This window comes from Eumetopias jubatus, unplaced genomic scaffold (assembly GCF_037043125.1).
Source record: "Eumetopias jubatus isolate StellerSeaLion01/CBP00866 unplaced genomic scaffold, mEumJub1_p1.0 scaffold_4, whole genome shotgun sequence".
Lineage (NCBI taxonomy): Eukaryota > Metazoa > Chordata > Mammalia > Carnivora > Otariidae > Eumetopias > Eumetopias jubatus.
This window is the reverse complement of record NW_028274810.1, coordinates 44,866,121-44,885,763: the sequence shown is the minus strand read 5'-3', so window position 1 is coordinate 44,885,763 and position 19,643 is coordinate 44,866,121. Positions and strand designations below refer to the sequence as shown.

Sequence of the window (19,643 nt, the reverse complement as noted above, 5' to 3'; positions counted from 1 at the left end):
TTTTCTCCTTTTCTAGCTTAAAGAAATAAAAAAACAGGTTTTTTTATCTAAATCTTTATTAGAAGAAAAAAACAGTTTTAAAATGATGAGTAACAATAAATTTCATTAAATATTAAACATTTTAGTTATCAAAGATATTTAGACAATATGTTCCTAATATTTCTGCACAGCAGAAGCACACTGATTATAGAGCTCAGACTGTAATGTGCTCATGTGAGTTTGTTTTTGGCATAAAAGAATATCTAAAGTCACATTTAAATAAATGTGGTCATAGATAAGCTGAGAACTTACTATTGATTCTCAAAGATTTCACAAATTATCATATCTGACTGACATTCCCTTGGGGTGAATACTTTAACACTGAGTAACAAACTGAATTCACTTTCTTTAAAGTTAGTAATACTAGTAAAATTACTTAAAATTGAATTAGAAATTATGTCCCTGTTTATATTAGCACAATAAAAGTTATTATAAATAAACTGATTATTTCATATCAAAAGTTAAAAAAGGAAATACACATAAAACCCTTCTTGATGATAATAAACAATCATTTAAAACAGAGTGATTCAGTACATGACACCTGTGAGCACCCTTTCCAGGGGTAAAGTTTCCCTTTGTAATTTCTCAAAGTGTCCCTTTCCAAACTGTGTAAAACACTGAGAAATGATCTACCATAAAAAAAGATTAGATTTTTAAACTTCTCACTTTTAGTAAAAAAAAAAAATCCTTTCACTTTTTTTTTCTTGCGTGTAGTACACATTCATGAATGTCCACTAGGCGCAAGGGAAATTGTTTATGCTGCAAAACATACTCTATATAGTGAGGATATCAAACATACTGAAATGACAAGTGGTTTCCAACCAGTGAGCTAAGAGGAAAACAAATTCAAGAAGACTTGTTTCAATCACTAAACATTGCAGGTTTTTTTTTTTTTTTAAACAATGTTTATAAACTTGCCCACAAAAGCTGGGTAATATTAAACAGCCAGTAAGGCACTTTGTCAGAGAGGACTAAGTAGTAAAGGCTGGATGATTGGCAATTTGTTTAATAGGAAACATTCTATACTCAAAGAGAGCAAAATCTGGAGCAGGCAGTCCTTTTACCAATTTATTGTCAAACAGGAGCAGGGAAAACTTGAAAATTTTCTTTCACTTTGTTGACCAATTTTCCCTGCAGAAATCTTTTAGTTGTAATTTAAAAAATATATTAGGAGCTATCGATTTAAATAACGTTTCATTTTCCAATGTAATATTTAAAAGAATATGAACATATTCACTAGTGTTTTCAAAACATCCAAGCCACTATATTTAAAAATGAATTACAAAACAAAAGATCTTAGTATAAAAATGTACCATGTTATTAACAATTCCCTTGCAACTTCTGATGGCTTCACATATTACAGTATAAGCTTTGGTATTAAACATGCAAATAAAAGCCAACAAGGTGGTGAATACAGTGTTCCAAACACAAAGCACTTATGAAACTAGTATTGTGCAGAAACAGCAGATGAAGATTAGGTAACACCGCTGCAGGATGACCACAGTTTGCACTTCTAATGCTTCTTAGTTTGCATACTTGGCTCGTTCAGAATCTTCAGTAGAGACTGACTCATGTAATAGGGCCTTTCAGCAGAACCATCGTTTCTTTCTATATCTTCCACTAGGAGGAAGAATGGCACAGAGTAAATATCAAAGCAAAACTGTAAGAGAAGTAACGTCGCCATCTGCTGCACACTTGCTTTACAGCAGTTCAAAATTTTTTATTTTTTTAAATAGCATAGTTTGGCATCATTATTGTAAACATACCTATGAGAAAACAAGCAGCCCTTGTTATTATGTTAGTAAAATATTACCCCATTCTGTCTACCAGGTCATATTCTGCTAATAGTGCATGCCTCTCAGGTGCATGACTGAGAAAATAACTTTTACCTTCTTTTGGATAGGAAACTTACCAAAAAACAAAAAACAAAAACAAAAAACAAACGCCAAAAAAACCTCATCCAGAATTTCCAAATTCACCTTCAAATTCCTGAAAAGTAGTATGTACTCAATTCACTTTATAAATTATTGTATTTGTTCAAAATTGCTTTTGTTTTGCCATCAACAATTTAGGTAGCATAGTTTTAAAAAATAAGATTTGTAAAATTTTAATGTATTTCAAAAGGCCTTAAACTGCAAGTTTTGAAAAGTATTGTTTTGCAGTTAATTGCTTTGTAAGATAATAGCTTCTATTTTTTTTCCCTCTAAAACAATGCTCATTTTTACTTTCTTTTACACAAAGAAGAAACTAGTGGGGAAAACTTTTTCTGACTAGAACTAAGTCCATAATATAGTTCAAACATATAGAGATTCTTCCTCTAAGTGGTATTTAAAAATATTGAACCAAATAGTATTTCTTTTCCTATGATTTTGTATCCATGGGTTATATCCTTAAAATATAGCCAACTATAGAATGTGCCTCCATATAGTTCAGGGAACACTTTTACTCTAGTGAATTTTTTGGTCTGATCAGCAGATATAATGTTAAACATGTAATACATGGGCCCCATCTAGTCTAAGAATCTAAAATACAGAAGTTATTATTAGAAGTCTCCAAATTAATCTTTGTTTTAATTTTCTAACTTCTGGAACAGCCAAGAATATAAGAATATAGGCAACCAGTTCCTTGTGTGTTGATTTATATTTTATTCAAGTGATTTTCCAACTTTTATGTGTATCAGAATCAACTAGAGAACTTTATAATAATTCACAAGCTGCCCCACACCCAAACACAACATATCAGAATCTCTTAGGGAAGGGCATGGGCATCTATTAGAAGTTATCAGAGTGATTCTGATGCCGACAAAAAAAAAAAATTAGAACTGTGTTGTTTCATCATTATGTATCATCATTCAACTACTCCTGAAGGAGATGTATTCCCCAAGATTTTTTAACACTTTTAACAGAGAGGTAACTGGGGCACCTGGGTGGCTCAGATGGTTAAGCCTCCCACTCTCGATTTCAGCTCATGTTATGATCTCGGGGTCGTGAGATCCAGCCCTGCAATCGACTTTGCACTGGGCGTGGAACCTGTTTAAAATTCTCTCCCTCTCCCCACTTTCCTGCTGCTCATGTGTGCACATGTGCACTTGCACACACACACTCTCTCTCTCTCAAAAAAGAGAGGTTTTACTATTTACTAGATCTTGGTTGTGACCTCTGTATTGTTGGATAATAATAACCATCCAGAAAGATAATCACTCTTCTCTGAATTATACTTCAAGGAGAATAAGAGTGAAGAAGGCCCTTTGCCACAATGTAAAGCCAAGTGACACTTTTGACTATAACAATCTCAAGAAAATAAGCCAAGAACAAGATGGTGGCCATTATTATAAAGACCACTATTTTGAAAATCTTCCTTATTCATTGGTTTCTTGCTATTAAGCTGTCACAGAGTCAATCTAAATCTAGGTTCCCATACTTCAGGATTACATAAGTTAGTTTTTATATTAATTTGTGACACGATGATACATTTCTGACTCTCTTCTTAAATACATGGATCATATTTAGATCACATTTAGACCACAGTCTTAGATCAACACATTTCTTTGTGTCAATACATAAATAATCCTTATACACAAGCTTAGTGTAAATGCCCAAAGGCTACTACTTGATTCAATGTTCCTTTTGGGGTAATTTTTACACTGTTAGCCAAATCATACACATGTGCACACAAGGGATGGACAGGCAAAGTACTTGAGTATCTGATTCATGCTTTGTTCCACCATGCAAAAGACTAAGGCATGGCTGCCAGCAACCAGCTTGTTGTTCTGGCCAGCAAGGATGGAGTATAAAAATAACTTTCCTGCTAAACTCTCAAGAGAGAGATTTCCTATCGTGCAGTGCACCCCTGTAAAGGTACCAAACAAGGTACCAATGGAGTGCTAGTAGTATATTTCCTTAGGGAAAAATCTGAAGTGTCTTACTCATCTTTTCTCTTTCCTCACTTAAGTTGAGCTAAAACTAAACCTTTTGTAGAATGAAGTCAAACAATCTCTTTAATCTAGAAAAACAGGTATGCTTGTGAAAGATAGAATCACTCGTCTGAAACCGATCCATTCCAATTTTCTGTATGGTGGGAATAGGAAAATAGGAATTTGTCTCCATCTGGGTTAGAGACAAAAGGCATGAGTTATGTAGCCATTTCAGTTTTGTTCAGCATATTTTCACGGTGGCTAGATGTTCACAGTATTGGAAATGACATCCCAAAACTCAGATTCAACTTTACTATGAGTATAATTTCACTAAAAACAAAGTGGGCTCTGGGGTTATGAGGTTCCCCAGTGATTTTTACCTAGCAGTGTTCTCTATGGAACTTGTATAACATTAACATCTCTGTTGTATTGAATCACACACTGAAATATACTTCCTAGGGAAACATTTATACGAGTTTAATCACAGTTGAGAAAGCCGCCCACTAGTTGGAGCAGCTATATAACCATAGCACCATATTTACAAATTTAGTACCGTATGCTGGTTAACTATGTCAGTCTTTTTTATGGCTAATTGACTATACGTTTATAGTGCTTTCAAAAATTGTCTGAATATCCTTTACAAATATACATTTATAAAAAGAAAGGCGATCAAAGTGCTGCAACGGGAAACAGCACTCTGAGTTATAAAAGTCTCATTTAAAACACTTTTGGCTATAGGCTTTAAATATATGTTTGACATTTACACCTTGCTTTTTCAGCTGGGACAACAGTCTATAAAGTACCCTAGTTCACAGTGGCTACTGTCACCAAATGCCTGTCACCTCAAGTGGTACCAGGTTCTGGCTTTTTAGGAGTAAGCACAGAAATTTCACATTGCTCAAAAGAATCATTTTCAAGTCACAAATGATCTAGTTTACAAAAGTTCTATTTAAAAATGAATGTCACTGTTTGGAGCTTTTCTACTCTTTCTGCTTCAGGGGAACTAGTTGCATCTTGTTCAGAGTTCCATGCAGGGTAGGGGCTATGAAGTAGGGTTTTTCTCTGGATCCATCATTTCTTTCCAGATCTTCACCTGTATATGCAGCAGCCAAAGCAGGCAAAACAGCAAGCGACAGCAGAATTAAGTGTATTTTTATAAATTGGAGAGTCAAACAGGGAAAAATCAGAGAAATTAGCGTTAGAAAGTCAAATATAAGACAATCCGTACCGTTAAGTTGCTGATGCTGGACAAAGTAAGAAACTTCAACCTCTGCCAGGAAGCACTGAAACTTCCTAAATCCCACCAATGCCCAAAGAGGTTTATTTTGATAGTTTAAAGGTTAATAAGATCTTTCATATCCTTTCAAAAGTATTATCTCTAAATCTGTGACTGTTCATTTAAGAAAGGTAAAATGCCTCATCTTCTGAGATGAAGCCGAATAAAAAGTCTGTGGTAAATGTAGAACAATAATTGAATTTCAGAGTTCAAAGTCACTTTTAATGGTAGTCCACATCCATAACATTACAGATGAAGAAACGGAGACCCAGGTATGTGAAATGATTCTCCTAAAGTCAAAAGCTCTGGAGGAATCAGAATGAGGTGAGGACCCAGCCTCTTGACACCTAGTTCGGTTCTTGTCCTACTTAACTATAAGTTATCCTGTCTTAAATTTCCTCAGATTGCATTAGAAAACTAGTGGCAGGGTTTTCTGACTTCATGTAACACATGAATTTACCTTCCTGCTTTGCCTAGGCTAATAATAAAATGATGGAATGTTCACTGAGCATACACCTATCAGGTGATTCAGGGAAAGCACCAGAATGATGCTGAGGAGCAAAAAGTTGGCACGGAATTAAGCTTCCTAAAGATAGAATTCGCAGCAGATAATATCTATCAATAAATATACAAGTACAGCTTGACTCTATGTTTCCACTAGTGTATTAGAAAAGATTTTGTTATTCATAGCCTTTATTATGACAAAGGATAAGAAATATTATATAAAACCATATAGGATAATCATAGATTTATGGAATAAATCTAAATTATTTTTCATCCTTTTTTGGGAATGGTTGAATCATTGATCTAGATTTTTACATTAGACCTCACAATGACCTTCCTCAGATAAAATGAAAAGCTAAGGAGGGAATATGATGGACACTGAACTTTTTTTTCTTTTTTCCTTAACCATATTTCTATATCATATACAGTATATTTATATTGTTAGGAAGCATGGTATGGATCACACTAATAATCATCTACAACACTACTTTTTTCTCATACTGGGACCAGAATTCTCATTGCTTTGTAATATTAAAAAGATGCCATGTTTTTATAAATGCAGTGTTTGCAAATGGTTTGCATTTTTAAAAACAGCAGTTGTCTGGCAGCCAAGAGAATAGGTATAAAAAGATATGTATGTATAAAGGTATAGTTCCACACAATCAGAATTTGGCTTACGGCACCATTTAAGAAGAATGTCTTCCAAAGTAAGATGTTGCCCATAGTAAAAGTTGGGGAGGGAGGAGAAATATAATTTGGTATCCCTTGTTCTTTATTCTCAAAGACCAGAGTCTCCAGAAGGAAACTATTCATGTTCAACACACAATGTATTGAATAAAGCTGAAATTACACCTGGTTTTCAAGAAGTTGGCAATTATTAATATAAAAGGGTAGAAAACATTTCTTACTGCTCAAATTTAAAATCCACTGTCAAATTTAAAATCCGTAAGACTTTTTCCAAAGCTTCCAAAGACTGGAAGCTAGTAGCTTCTATGCATTTCCTGAGATACATTTTGAGAAACATTTTCAGTTATAAGAACGGGGAAGATCCTAAAGGAATCTCCCACTATTTCTATGATTAGCATCTGAGATGAAAAAAAGAGGTCTTTGAACATTTGAGACCTCCGTCTCAGGCACTACCATATTTCTGTGTTCCTTTCTCCATCTCCAACCTGAGCCAAATTTTGTTCATGTGGCATTTTGTAGATGGCTTCTCCTAATAAACCACTGACAGTGGCATTAGAAGATGATTAAACACTTCTGTTCCATTTATAGCCAGGGAGAGAACTAACTAGTATGCACAGTTCTCCTGATTTCTGAATTGTCCAGTTATTGAAAATAATTTTTAAATGTTTAGAAAAAAAAAAGTCAAACCACTTTCTACCTTTGAATATTTCTCCCTATAAGTATTATATCCTCTCCTGACCCCAGTGTAAAGTTGGTGGTGTTAGTTATGCCAAAAAATAAACTGTTAATTTTATACAAGTGAATCACTCAGTAGTGCCCTGTCATAGAATGTTTTCTCTGCTTCTCTTAAGAGCAATGTGCCAGAGAAATAATCACCCAGAGGGTACAGCTGGAGGGCTAACAATTTGTTCTTTCATCTGCTGAGCCTGCTTTCCCTAGGCTGAAGGTAAGGGACAGGTCAAGCTCCTAGGGCACTAGGTTCTCCAAGGCTTTTAAGATGAGATACTAATAGAAAACCTATCTATTATGAGTTACACATGCCACACAGAGGCACAGCAAATACGTCAGTGATGAAAGCTCTTAAGAATTATTTTAACTCTAAGCGTCAGAATCGATTGAGCTGTTTCCTAGACATTCTCCTCCATGAATCAACTGTGAATTGGCCCTATGTGTCTTGGAAACCATTGCTAGCTTGGCTTTATCAGAATTATAAAGTCTCTCCTCAAAGAGTTCCTGAAGTCCAATCTCAAAGCCCAGTTATGTCCTCAGTGCTGTTAATGATTAGATTCCGTTGTGCTTTATTATTAAAATTTGAAAATACTAAGATGTGAAAAAACAGTTGCATGCTAACACCATGCCACGGAGCCTGAGGTTCATTTCAGTAGCTGACTCTGCGGTGCTTTGCAAACTCCATTCTCTCAGCTGTTAAGGTTTTAAAGAGCATCTACTAAACAGAGTCTCTTTCCAAATCAACACTATTTGGTAGTTGCAGCCAGGCCATAGCAAATCCACAAGCCAGCTAAGGACATGGGTCTTAACCTTCTTATCTTTCAGTTACTCTCCAAAGGGGGAAAACACATATACTGAAAACTTACAGAAGCAGATGAAAATTGTATCAATACACATTGCATAGACGCTGAAGAACCCATGTGCAACTAGGTAAGATCCAATAATGACTGTCTGTAAATGAGTAAAGAACAAAATGAAGATGTCATTAACTTGTCCAGAAGAACAATAATGCAGCTTTAAATGAAAGTCATGATGAGAAATGCTGAAGTACCCTATATTAGAAAAGATTTCAATATAGAGACCAAAAAAGTACAATGTTAACACTTTTGGGTGATTTGTACTGGGATCTAAATGTATTATATTGTCTGCCAATCTTCTTACCACTATCCCCAATGCCTACCAAAAATATCCCAGATTTAGGATCCTGTAGATTGAGGCAGGAAAGCACGGGAGTTAAGAGCACACACTGCCTAGGGTTGAATCACATGTCAGGCACTCACTCAACAAGTTACTTAACTTCACTGTGTCTCCTGCCTCCTATAAAAAATTACCGGTGGGCAAGGAGAAAATGTGAATAATAGTATTTATGACATATGGATTGAATGAGTTAATTAATTGCTATAGATACTGCAGGGCTCCTACCAGGTTCTCTCCAGCTGCTACATCTATCATCCAATTGTTAGGAATGTAGGCTGCTGACAACTGAGTGGCTTCACTCACTAGGAATTGCCCTTTTTGCATGGACTGCCTCACCCAAGGTTACACCAGCATCCAGGGGGCAACCCCTGGCCAACGGCTGCCTGATGCAGCATACAGAGGCTTAATTCTTCCTTCAGAACTTCCTGTCAATATGTCTGAGGCCTCCACTATAACTGCAGCTTTTTCTTTTGCCCATGCCTGCCCTCCTCACTTCCTTGTTACAAGGGTATTCTGGGAGAACACTTCCAAATAACCTTCCGCATACAATCCTGTCTCAGAGGTTGTTTCTAAGGAATCCAATCTAAAGCAGAATAAGGCTTGGCACAAAGTAGGACCAATAATGTTAGCTATTATTATTTTTCTTATTCCTTTTATTTTGTCATCTCTGATTAATAAATTAGAGTCAATATTACCTACCCAGTTGCTATGAATGAATTGTATCCTCTCAAAATGCATATATTGAAACCTAATCCCCAATGTGATGATATCTGGAGGTGAGGTTTGGGGGAGGTAATTAGGTCATGAGGGTGCAGCCCTCATGAATGGGATTAATGCCCTTAAAAGAGGAGACAGGAGAGATGATGATCTCTCTCTCCACCATGTTAGGATACAGTGAGAAGGGGTCCCTTTGCAAACCAGGAAGAGAGCTCTCACCAGAAACTGAATCTGTGGGCACCTTGTTTTGGACTTCTCAGCCTTCAGAAATGTGAGGAATAAATTCTTGTTTAAGCCACCCAATCTATGATATTTTTGTCATAGAAGCCTGAACTGACTAAAACACCAACTCTTACCAGCAAAGGTACCCAGTAGTAATTTAAAGATGTTGGTCCTTCTATCATCATTGGCAATCTGTGGGTGAAGAGTAAGAAGGCCAGCACACCTACATTGGAAAGGCAGAACATGTATATTATGTATTTGCAAAGGAATATAGTTTTTTGTAGCAAAGAAGTTTTTCCAAGTACCTTCTAAACTTACTATGTTTACTATTACTTACCTATAAATCCAGCAACTAGAATTTTCCCCAGGATTAGTACAAAGTCTGTAACTTTATCCATAACTGCAACTCTGAGAATCAGAAAAAAAAGTATAATTTTGTGTTTAAATTACATTTGTCACTTGAAATTTACGAGAGTAAATAATTTATGAGCTCACTTCGATGTGTCTTCACTGGAAATTTTATTTGGCCTTTGTTAAATGCAAGAAATGAAGGTAGACCCCAGGAATGAAGTTCTGATTTATTTTTGATGAAGTAAACAGAAGATGGCATTGTGGGGCTATCAGGCACTATTAGTTATGTCAGCCTCTGTTTCAAAGCCTAAGACACCCTGAATTTCGAGAGATTTCATTTTTTCCCCTGCTTTTGCTCACTCAGACTCTCAATTTGTGTAGGGGGAAGTGGTCAGAAACATGATGTTTTTGTGGAGAATTTCTTGAGCAGAAGAAATAATAAAAATCAATAAAATGCCAGTTAGTGTGAAGATGTAGATGGATGATGGAAGCAACATTCTAAGATACAAAAAGAAATAGTGTGAGAGAGAAGATTTAAATCTATCCAATTGAAAGATAATATTCATGTCTAATAAGACCACCATCAATTTAAATCACAACATGTGAAGTCTGTGATGCTCAAATTTCACCAAATTGTCTTTTGCAAATTCAACCTGATTACTTACTTTAAAACATTTCTCATCAGCAGATTGAAAGCATCTCTTGCTGACCTGCAGAAGTTTTTGCCATATATTGCAATCTGAGGAAAACAGATGTCATTATTCTGGAGTCAGTAACATACCCTAACAAGACCAACAGACAATCCAATGACAGGAAAATTAATTAATTCTCTTATCACCCAGACAGCTACTATCATTCCTCTTTCCAGCATTTGGGTATGTGGGAGACCTGGGAACTGTTTAGCTTCAACTCTGCACAGCTGTCAGGGACTCTGGTGTGCTTCAGATGCTATATGCCTATAAACTCCATGGGAATTCACACAGAAGTAGATCTTTTTCTCAAATCCCGGGATATGGCTTCTGTCTTTGAAGTGTTTTGGCTAGGATCTGTTGTGAATGGGATAAATGTTGCAGCATTCACATTAAAAATTATTCTAGGGAACCCAACACTTTTCGAAATATTGATTTACTGATTAAAATGTTCAATATAGTATTCTCACTGGAGGTAAATTAATGACTATTTGAATCACCCTGCAGACTCTGTGTTATGGGGAAGACAAGCAAGTATCATAAAGTTGTAGTTACTAAATTTTAGAAGAATTATGTTTTTGGAATCCCTATTTTTAAAAAATCTCCAAATTCCCCCATAGAAAATAAGTAACACATTCAGGTAGGCCTTGTCGATTCCCACACATTTCAACATAAGATTTATAAAAAGAAATAGACCATTCCCTAGAAATATGTAAATCCCATAATTAGATTTTTTTTTCAGAGTGAAATATAGAACCTCTCCTTGCACTATGTCAGAGACACACAAAATCTTTTCAATCTAACATATTTAAAAATTTCTAAGGTAAATAATATTTTCTCTCTTTAAAAAGATATTAACAGTAATAACTACAGTTAAGATATTATCTCAACTAGGATAGCATAGCTCTGAATCAGGTATGGGATTCACAAATCCTCATATGAACATGGTGATAAATTCAACTGTATGATGTAAAAAGTGTTAGAGACGGAAATGTACACATGGGGTTTGGGTTTGCAAAGAAGAAATTTAGTAAACAAAGAATAATCTACTTACCATAACATAGGCATTTCTGTTAAAAAACTTTACCATTTTTTCCAAACACCAGAAACAGCATTTCAGGCAGCATTGTAGAAATTTAGAAATGTTGTTCTGGGCCTCTATGAAAATGTAATATTAAAATCTATTAATGATTTGTAACTAAACTCTATGATCAAAAAAATAAAAATTTAAAAAAAGGCTTTTAATTTTTTTAAATTTTGGTAAAATATAGTTACCGTTTTAACCATTTTAAGTGTACAATTCAATTATGTACAATACTGTACAATTCAATTCAATCCATTAAGCGCATTCATAGTATTGTACAACCATTATTACTATCCATTTCTAGAACTTTTCATCATCTCAAATAGAAACTCTGTACCTATTAAAAAATAACTTCTCATCCTACCCTTCCCCAAGCTCCTGGTAACTTCTATTGTAGTTTGTATGAATTTGCCTCTTCTGGACACCTCATATAAGTGGAATGATACAATATTTATACTTTTGTGTCTTGCTTATTTCACTTAACAAAGTTTTCAAGGTTCATCATTTCATTCCTTTTTAGAGCTGAAAAACATTCCATTGCATGTATATATCGCATTTTGTTTATCCTTTTATCTGTTTGTGGAAATTTGGGTTGTTTCTACCTTTTAGCTACTGTGAATAATGCTAATATGAATACTTGTATGCAAGTATCTGAGTCCCTGTTTCAATTCTTTTGAGTATATATGTATAGAAGTGAATTTGCTGGATCATATGGCAATCCTATTTTTAACTTTCTGAAGAATCACCATAATGGCTATACATTTTACATTCCCACCAACAATACACAAAGGTTCCCAGTTTATCCTCATCCTACAATACTTGTTCTTTTTCATTTTTTAAAATAGTAGCCATTCTAATGGATGTGAAATGGTAACCTTATTACGATTTTGATTTGCATTTCCTTAATGAATAATATTGAGCATCTTTCCATGTGCTTATTCCCCACTTGTGTATCTTCTTTGGAGCAATGTATATGCCAGTCCTTTGTAGAAGGGACCAAGGTGGTGACATAGGAGGCCCCTGAACTTCCCTCCTTCCACAGATGCACCTAAAGTACAGCTATACATGGAGCAATTTCCTCTGCAAAAAACCAGAAACTAGCTGAATGACTCCTACCACATCAGGCAACTAAAAAAATAACCACAGTGAAATGGGTAGGAAAGGATGAGACAAACGTATTGTAAACCCCATTTCTGGCACAGAACCATACTGTAAGGAAGATAAGCCCAACTCTCAGCCTCTTCGTGAGGAGTAAAGCATTTGGACAGTACATACAGGATTCCAACTTTTAAGGCTCCCATCTAAGGGACAGGCCTGCAAAATTCCTAGCTCTGAAAGCCAGTGGAGCTTATAACCACAAGTCCCACAGCACTACAGAAAACAAAGCTAGTTCTTTACATGCTAGCACTCACTGTGGCTGTCCTCTCTTAGCACAGAGGAAGTAGAAAAAAAAATGTTCACTTTCCAGTCTTTTCCTGGAAGGGGATGGACTACATACTTTACAAACCACTGCCTGAGGTCTGGCTTATGATTTGCACACATCTAAGTGCTAGCTGTAATCCTTCATGGAGTTGTCCAGGGGAGCTAGTGGGCACTTCTACTACTTTCTCCCTCGAGCTAACTCCAATTATATAATTAGGCCACCAACATCTCTTTGGAAGGAGATTTTACACATAACAACTGCCCTAGTTTTTGCAGCTGCTGCCCAAAGAATGGTCCACACCTTCCCTGGCTCTGATAGCCAATGGGGGTTGCATTGAAAAGTCCCACAGGACTATAACAAACAAATAAGCAGTTTTTAAATGGTGCAGGAACACCCTCCTCCAATCCCAAGCATGGATATACACCTTGGCTCAATGCAGAAGGAATAGGCAAATATCCACTTTCCAGTTTCTCTGTGAAAGAGGCTTAACTGCATACTTGCCCACATGCTGCCTGAGGGTCTGGCTTCTAATCAGCTTGCATATAGGTTCTGACGGTGATCCTTCTCTTTGGAGCACTGATAGATCTTGGCACATATTCAACTGTTGGGGACCATTAAGAATAATGTGGCTAGGACCATCACAAATGCTTGAGAGACCTAGAAGCTTGAGCTGGGCTGATTGATGAAATTCATCTCCTGTATGAGACCAGTCTGTCAAGACTGGGAGAAGTGAGTGTTTTATCTAATACAACAAACCCACCATAGAGAGTCAAAAAAATGAAGAGGAGAATATGTTCCAAGCAAAAAAACAAGATAAATCTCCAGAAACTGATATTTCAGAAGTAAGTGGTTTACCTGATAGAGTTTGAAATAATGGCCATAAAGATGTTCATCAAGATCAGGGGAACAATGAATGAACATTGAGAATTTTAACAAAGGGACAGAAAATATAAAAAAGCATCAAACAGAATTTATAGAACCAAAGAATACAATAACGGACTTAAAAAATTCAACAGAGGGTTTTAATAGCAGACCAGATAAAGCAGAGGAAGGGATCAACAAACCCAAAGACAGGGCAGTGGAATTCATCCAATCAGAGGAGCAAAAGGAAAAAAGCATGGAAAGAGTGATGGATTTACTGGACACCATCAGGCAGACCAAAATGGAGGTCCCAGCAGGAGAAAAGAGAGAGAAAGGGGCAAAAAGTTCAATTGAAGAAATAATGGCTGAAGACTTCCCTAATCTGGAGAAACAAACAGACATTCAGATCTAGAAAGTCTAAACAACCCCAAAAAAGATTAATCTAAAGAGACCTACACTGAAACACATACAATTAAATTTTCAAAAGTTGAAAGGCAGTTAAAGGCAGAAGAAAGGTGACTTTTACCTTTTTCAGGGTAAAAAAAAAGTCACAAAGTGACTTTTTCAGCAGATATTTTGTAGGCCAGAATAGAGTGGAATGATATATTCAAAGTGATGAAAGAAAAAAAACTGCCAAGCAAAATCTCTATGGGACAAAGTTGTCCTTCAGAATTGAAGGATAAAGTTTTCCAGACATAAAGCTGAAGAATTCATCCTCACTAGACAGCCTTACAAGAAATGTTAAAGGGAGTTTTTAAAGCTGAAACAAAAGGATGCTAATTAGTAACATGAAAATACGTGGAAGTATAAAATTCACTGATAAAAGGTAAATATATAGTTAAATTCAGAATACTCTAAAACTAATGGTAGTAGGTAAATTACAATTCTAGTATAAAGATTAAAATACAAAGTGTTAAAGATAACTATAACTACAATAAGTTGTTAATGGATACACAGTGTAAAAAGATGTAAATTGTCATCAAAAATTCAGCATAAATGTGGGGAAAGTGTAAAAATGTAGAGCTTTTGTACACATTTGAAATTAAGTTATCAGCTTAAAATAGATTGATATAAGATATTTTATGTAAGATATAAAACAGCCAGAAAATAATTAACAAAATGGCAATAGTAAACCCATAACTATCTATAATATAAATGAACTAAATTCTCCAATCAAAAGACACAGAGTGGCTGAGTGTATTAAAAAAAAAAAAAACTCAACTATAAACTATAAGTCTCACTTCACCTGTAAAAACACGTATAGAATGAAAATGAAGGACTGGAAAAAGATTTTTCATGCAAATGGAAACTAAAATAGGAAGAGTTATACTTATATCAGACAAGACAGACTTTAAGCCAAAAACTGTAACACAAAGGTCATTATACTGTGATAAAGGGGTCTATTCATCAAAATAATATAAAAATTATAAATATTTATGTACCCAACATTGGAACACCTAAATATACAAAACAAATATAAACAGATATGAAGGGAGAAATATATAGTAATATAATAATAGTAGAGGATTTTAATACCCCACTTTCAACAATAGATCATTCAGACAGAAGATCAAAAAGGAAGTACCGGACTTAAATTATACATTGACCTGACAGATTAGACATTTACAATACAGTCCTTCCAAACACAGCAGAATACACATTCTTCTCAAGTGCATATGGAATATTTTCCAGGATAGATCATATGCTAGATCACAAAACAGGTCTTAATAAATGTAAGAAGACTGAAATCATACCAAGCATCTTTTCCAACCACAGTGGTATGAAACTAGAAATCAATTACAGGAAGAAAACTGGAAAATTCACCAGTGTGTGGAGATTAAACAACATGATACTGAACAACCAATGAGCCAAAGAGGAAATCAAAAAGGAAATCAAAGAGTACCTTGAGACAAAACTGGAAATACAACATGCCAACATATGGAATGCAGCAAAGTAGTTCAAAGAAGGAAGTTCATAGCAATGAACACCTATATTAAGAAAAACAAAAGATATCAATCTGACTTTACATCTTAAGGAAATAGAAAAAGAAGAACAAACTAAGCACAAAATTAGTAGAAGGAAAGATATGGCAAATCTCAGAGTGGAAATGGATGAAATAGAGATTAAGAAGACCATAGGAAACATCAGTGGAACTAATAGTTGGTTTTTTGAAAAGATAAACAAAATTAACAAACCTTTAGCTAGACTAAGGAGCAAAGAAATAAATACAGAAATAAAAGAGAAGATATTACAATCAATACCACAGAAATACAAAGGATCATAAGAGACTACTATGAACAACTGTACACAAATTAGATAACCTAGAAGAAATGGATAAATTCCTACAGACATACAACCTACCAAGACTGAATTATGATGAAATAAAAAAATCTGTAAAGATCAATTACTAGTAAGGATTTTGAATCAATAATCAAAAACTTCCCAACAGGGGCACCTGGGCGGCTCAGTCGTTAAGTGTCTGCCTTCAGCTCAGGTCATGGTCCCAGGGTCCTGGGATCGAGTCCTGCATCAGGCTCCCTGCTTAGCGGGAAGCCTGCTTCTCCCTCTCCCATTCCCCCTGCTTGTGTTCCCTCTCTTGATGTGTCTCTCTCTGTCAAATAAATAAAATCTTAAAAAACAACAACAACAAAAACTTCCCAACAAACAAAAGGCCACAACCAGATGGCTTTACTGGTAAATTCTATCAAACATTTAAAGAATATCAATCCTTCTCAAACTCTTCTAAAAAACAGAAGAGGAGAAACATTTCCAAATTCATTTTACAAGGCCAGAATCACCCTGATAACCAAAGCAAGAGAAGGACACTACACAAAGAGAAAATTATAGGCCAATATCCCTAATGAACATAAATGCAAAAATCCTCAACAAAATATTAGCAAACTGAATTCAGCAGTACAGTAAAAGGATCATACACCAAGATCAAGTGGATTCATCCAAGAGATGCAAGGATGGCTCAATATATGCAAATCAATAAACGTGATGTACCACATTAACAAAACGAAGGATCAAAATCATGGTCATCTTGGTTGATGCAGAAAATTCACTTGACAAAATTCAACCTCCTTTCATCTTATAACTTAAATAACTGAAGTTATAACTTATAACTTAAAATTTATACCTATAAATTGATTAGAGAATGCCTTAACATAATAAAAGCCACATATGACAAGGCCACAACTAACATGATACTCAATGGTAAAAATCTGAAAGCTTTTCCTCTAAAATCAGGAATAAGACAAGGATGTTCACTCTTGCCATTCTTATTCAACATAGTACTAGAAGTCCTAGTCAGAGCAACTAGGCAAGAAAAAGAAATAAAAGGGATTAAACTGTAAAAGAAGAAGTAAAATTGTCTTTTCAGATCACATGATATTACTTATAGAAAACCCTACAGTCCACAAAAAGAAAAAAACAATCTATTAGAATAAATGAATTCAGTGAAGTTGCAGGAAAGAAAATCAATACATAAACTCAGCTGCATTTCTATATACTAACAACTGACTATTGAAAAGAGAAATTAAGAAGACAATCCCATTTACAACCGCATCAAAAATTAAGAAAACACCTAGAAACAAAATTAACTAAGGTGAGGAATTCCTTGTGCATTGAAAACTGTAAGGCATTGATGAAATAAAGACAAATAAGTGAAAAATATCCTATGATCATAGGTCGGAAAAATTAATATTGTTAACTGTCCATAATAGCCAAGCAATTTACAAAATCAGTGCAATTCCTATCAAAATTCCAATGGCATTTTTCACAGAAATAGAAAAAAACAGTCCTAAAATTTACTTGGAACCACAAAAGACTCTGAATAGTCAAAGTAATTGTGAAAGAAGAATAAAGCTGAAGGCATTACATTTCCTGATTTCACGCTATATTACAAAGCATGGCAATCAAAATACTATATAGCATTGGGAAAGAAAGAGCCACATAGATGAATGGAACGGAATAGAGAACCCAGAAATACACCCACGTATATATGGTCAATTAATTTTTAAAAAAGAAGTCAAGAATATAGAATGGAGAAAGGTTAGTCTCTTCAATTCAATGGTTCTGGGAAAACTGAATGTCCACATGCAAAAGAATAAAATTGGACTCTTACATCACAAAAGACAATTCAAAATGGATTAAAGATTTGAATGGAGACCTGAAACCATAAAACTCCTAGAAGAAAACATAAAGGCAAGCTCTTTGATATTGGTCTTGGCAATGATTGTTTGGATTGAATGCCAAAAGCAAGGGCAACAAAAGCAAAAATAAGTGAGACTGCCCATCAAACTAAAAAGCTTCTGCACTGCAAAGGAAACCATCAACAAAATGAAAAGGCAATCTATGGAATGGGAGAAAATATCTGCAAACCATATATGTGATGAGTTAATATCCAAAAAACACAAGGAACTCATAGAACTCAATAGGAAAAAACACTACTAACCCAATAAAAAAAAAATGGGTAAAGGACCCGAACAGACATTTTTCCAAAGAAGACATACAGATGGCCAAAAAGTACATGGAATGGTGATCAACATCACTATTCATCAGAGAAATACAAATCAAAACCACAGTGAGTTAGAGGATAGGATGTCTATTATCCAAAGACAAAAGATAAGGATGTGGAGGTGAAGATGTGGAGAAAGGGGAACCCTTGTATACTGTTGGTGGGAATGTAAATTGGTGCTTCCACTATGGAAAACAGTATGGATGTTCCTCAAAAAATTAAAAATATAACTACCATATGATCCAGAAATTCCACTTCTGCATATATATCCAAAGAAAATGAAATCACTATCTCAAAGAGATATTTGTATTATGTTCACTGCAGCATCATTTACAATATCAAATGTATGAAAACATGTCATTCAATGGATCAATGGATAAAGAAAATGTGGTATAGATACACAATGGAACATTATTCAGCTTTTAAAAAGAAGGCAATACTGCTTTTGCAACAACACAGATGAACTTGAAGGGCATGATGCTAAGAGAAATAAGCCAGATAGAGACAAATACACATGATATCACTTATATGTACAATTTTTAAAAATGTTGAACTCATAGAGTAGAATGATGGTCACTACAGTCTGGGGGTGGGAGAAATAGGGAGAGGCTGGTAAAACGGTATAAATTTTAAGTTATAAGATGAATAAGGTCTTTCGATCCAGTGTATAAGAGTGAATAAAGTTGATAATACTACATTGTATAATTTAAATTTGCTTATGGAGAACTAAGCATTCTCATAGAAGGAAGGAAGGAAGAGAAACATGTGAGATAATGGACATTTATTACCTTGAATGTGGGACTCCTTTCACAACATATGTGTATATCAAAAAACATATTGTACACTTTAAATATATTACAGTTTTGTCAATTATACCTCAATAAAAAATTATGAAAAAATTTACATAATTTTAGAAAAATCCTTTGTTCATGTTGAATCAGATTGTTTATTGTTGAGTTGTGGAAGCTCTTTTTATTTAAATTCTATGAGCCAACATACAGTACATCATCAGTTTTTGATGTAGTGTTCAGTGATTCACTAGTTGCATATAACACCAGTGCCCATCACAACACGTGCCTTCCTTAATACTCATCACCCGGTTACCCCATCCCCCCACCCCCTCCCTTCTGTAATCCTCAGTTTGTTTCCCTGGAGTAAAGAGTCTCTCACGGTTTGTCTCCCTCTCTGATTTCTTCCCATTCAGTTTTCCCTCCCTTCCCCTGTGATCTTCTGCAGTATTTCTCATATTCCACCTATGAGTGAAAACATATGATAATTGTCTTTCTCTGACTGACTCACCTCACTCAGCTTAATACCCTGGAGTTCTATCCATGTTGATGTAAATGGTAGGTATTCATCCTTTCTGATGGCTGAGTAATATTCCATTGTATATATGAACCACATCTTCTTTATCAATTCATCTGTTGAAGGA

The 19,643-nt window shown here is 35.1% G+C and overlaps 1 protein-coding gene across 1 annotated transcript in view; it reads right to left on the bottom strand.

Moving 5' to 3' along the window:
• Positions 1–1,552: 1,552 nt before the first annotated feature.
• Positions 1,553–19,643, bottom strand: part of SLC44A5 (solute carrier family 44 member 5) — a 284,363-nt gene continuing 266,272 nt past the window's right edge. The window contains exons 19-24 of the mRNA XM_088022845.1: positions 11,379–11,482; positions 10,301–10,374; positions 9,622–9,692; positions 9,419–9,507; positions 8,015–8,099; positions 1,553–1,659 (exon numbers count right to left, since the gene is read on the bottom strand). Coding sequence (XP_087878971.1) covers positions 1,553–1,659; positions 8,015–8,099; positions 9,419–9,507; positions 9,622–9,692; positions 10,301–10,374; positions 11,379–11,482 — 530 coding nt within the window. The remainder of the gene's footprint in view (positions 1,660–8,014; positions 8,100–9,418; positions 9,508–9,621; positions 9,693–10,300; positions 10,375–11,378; positions 11,483–19,643) is intronic.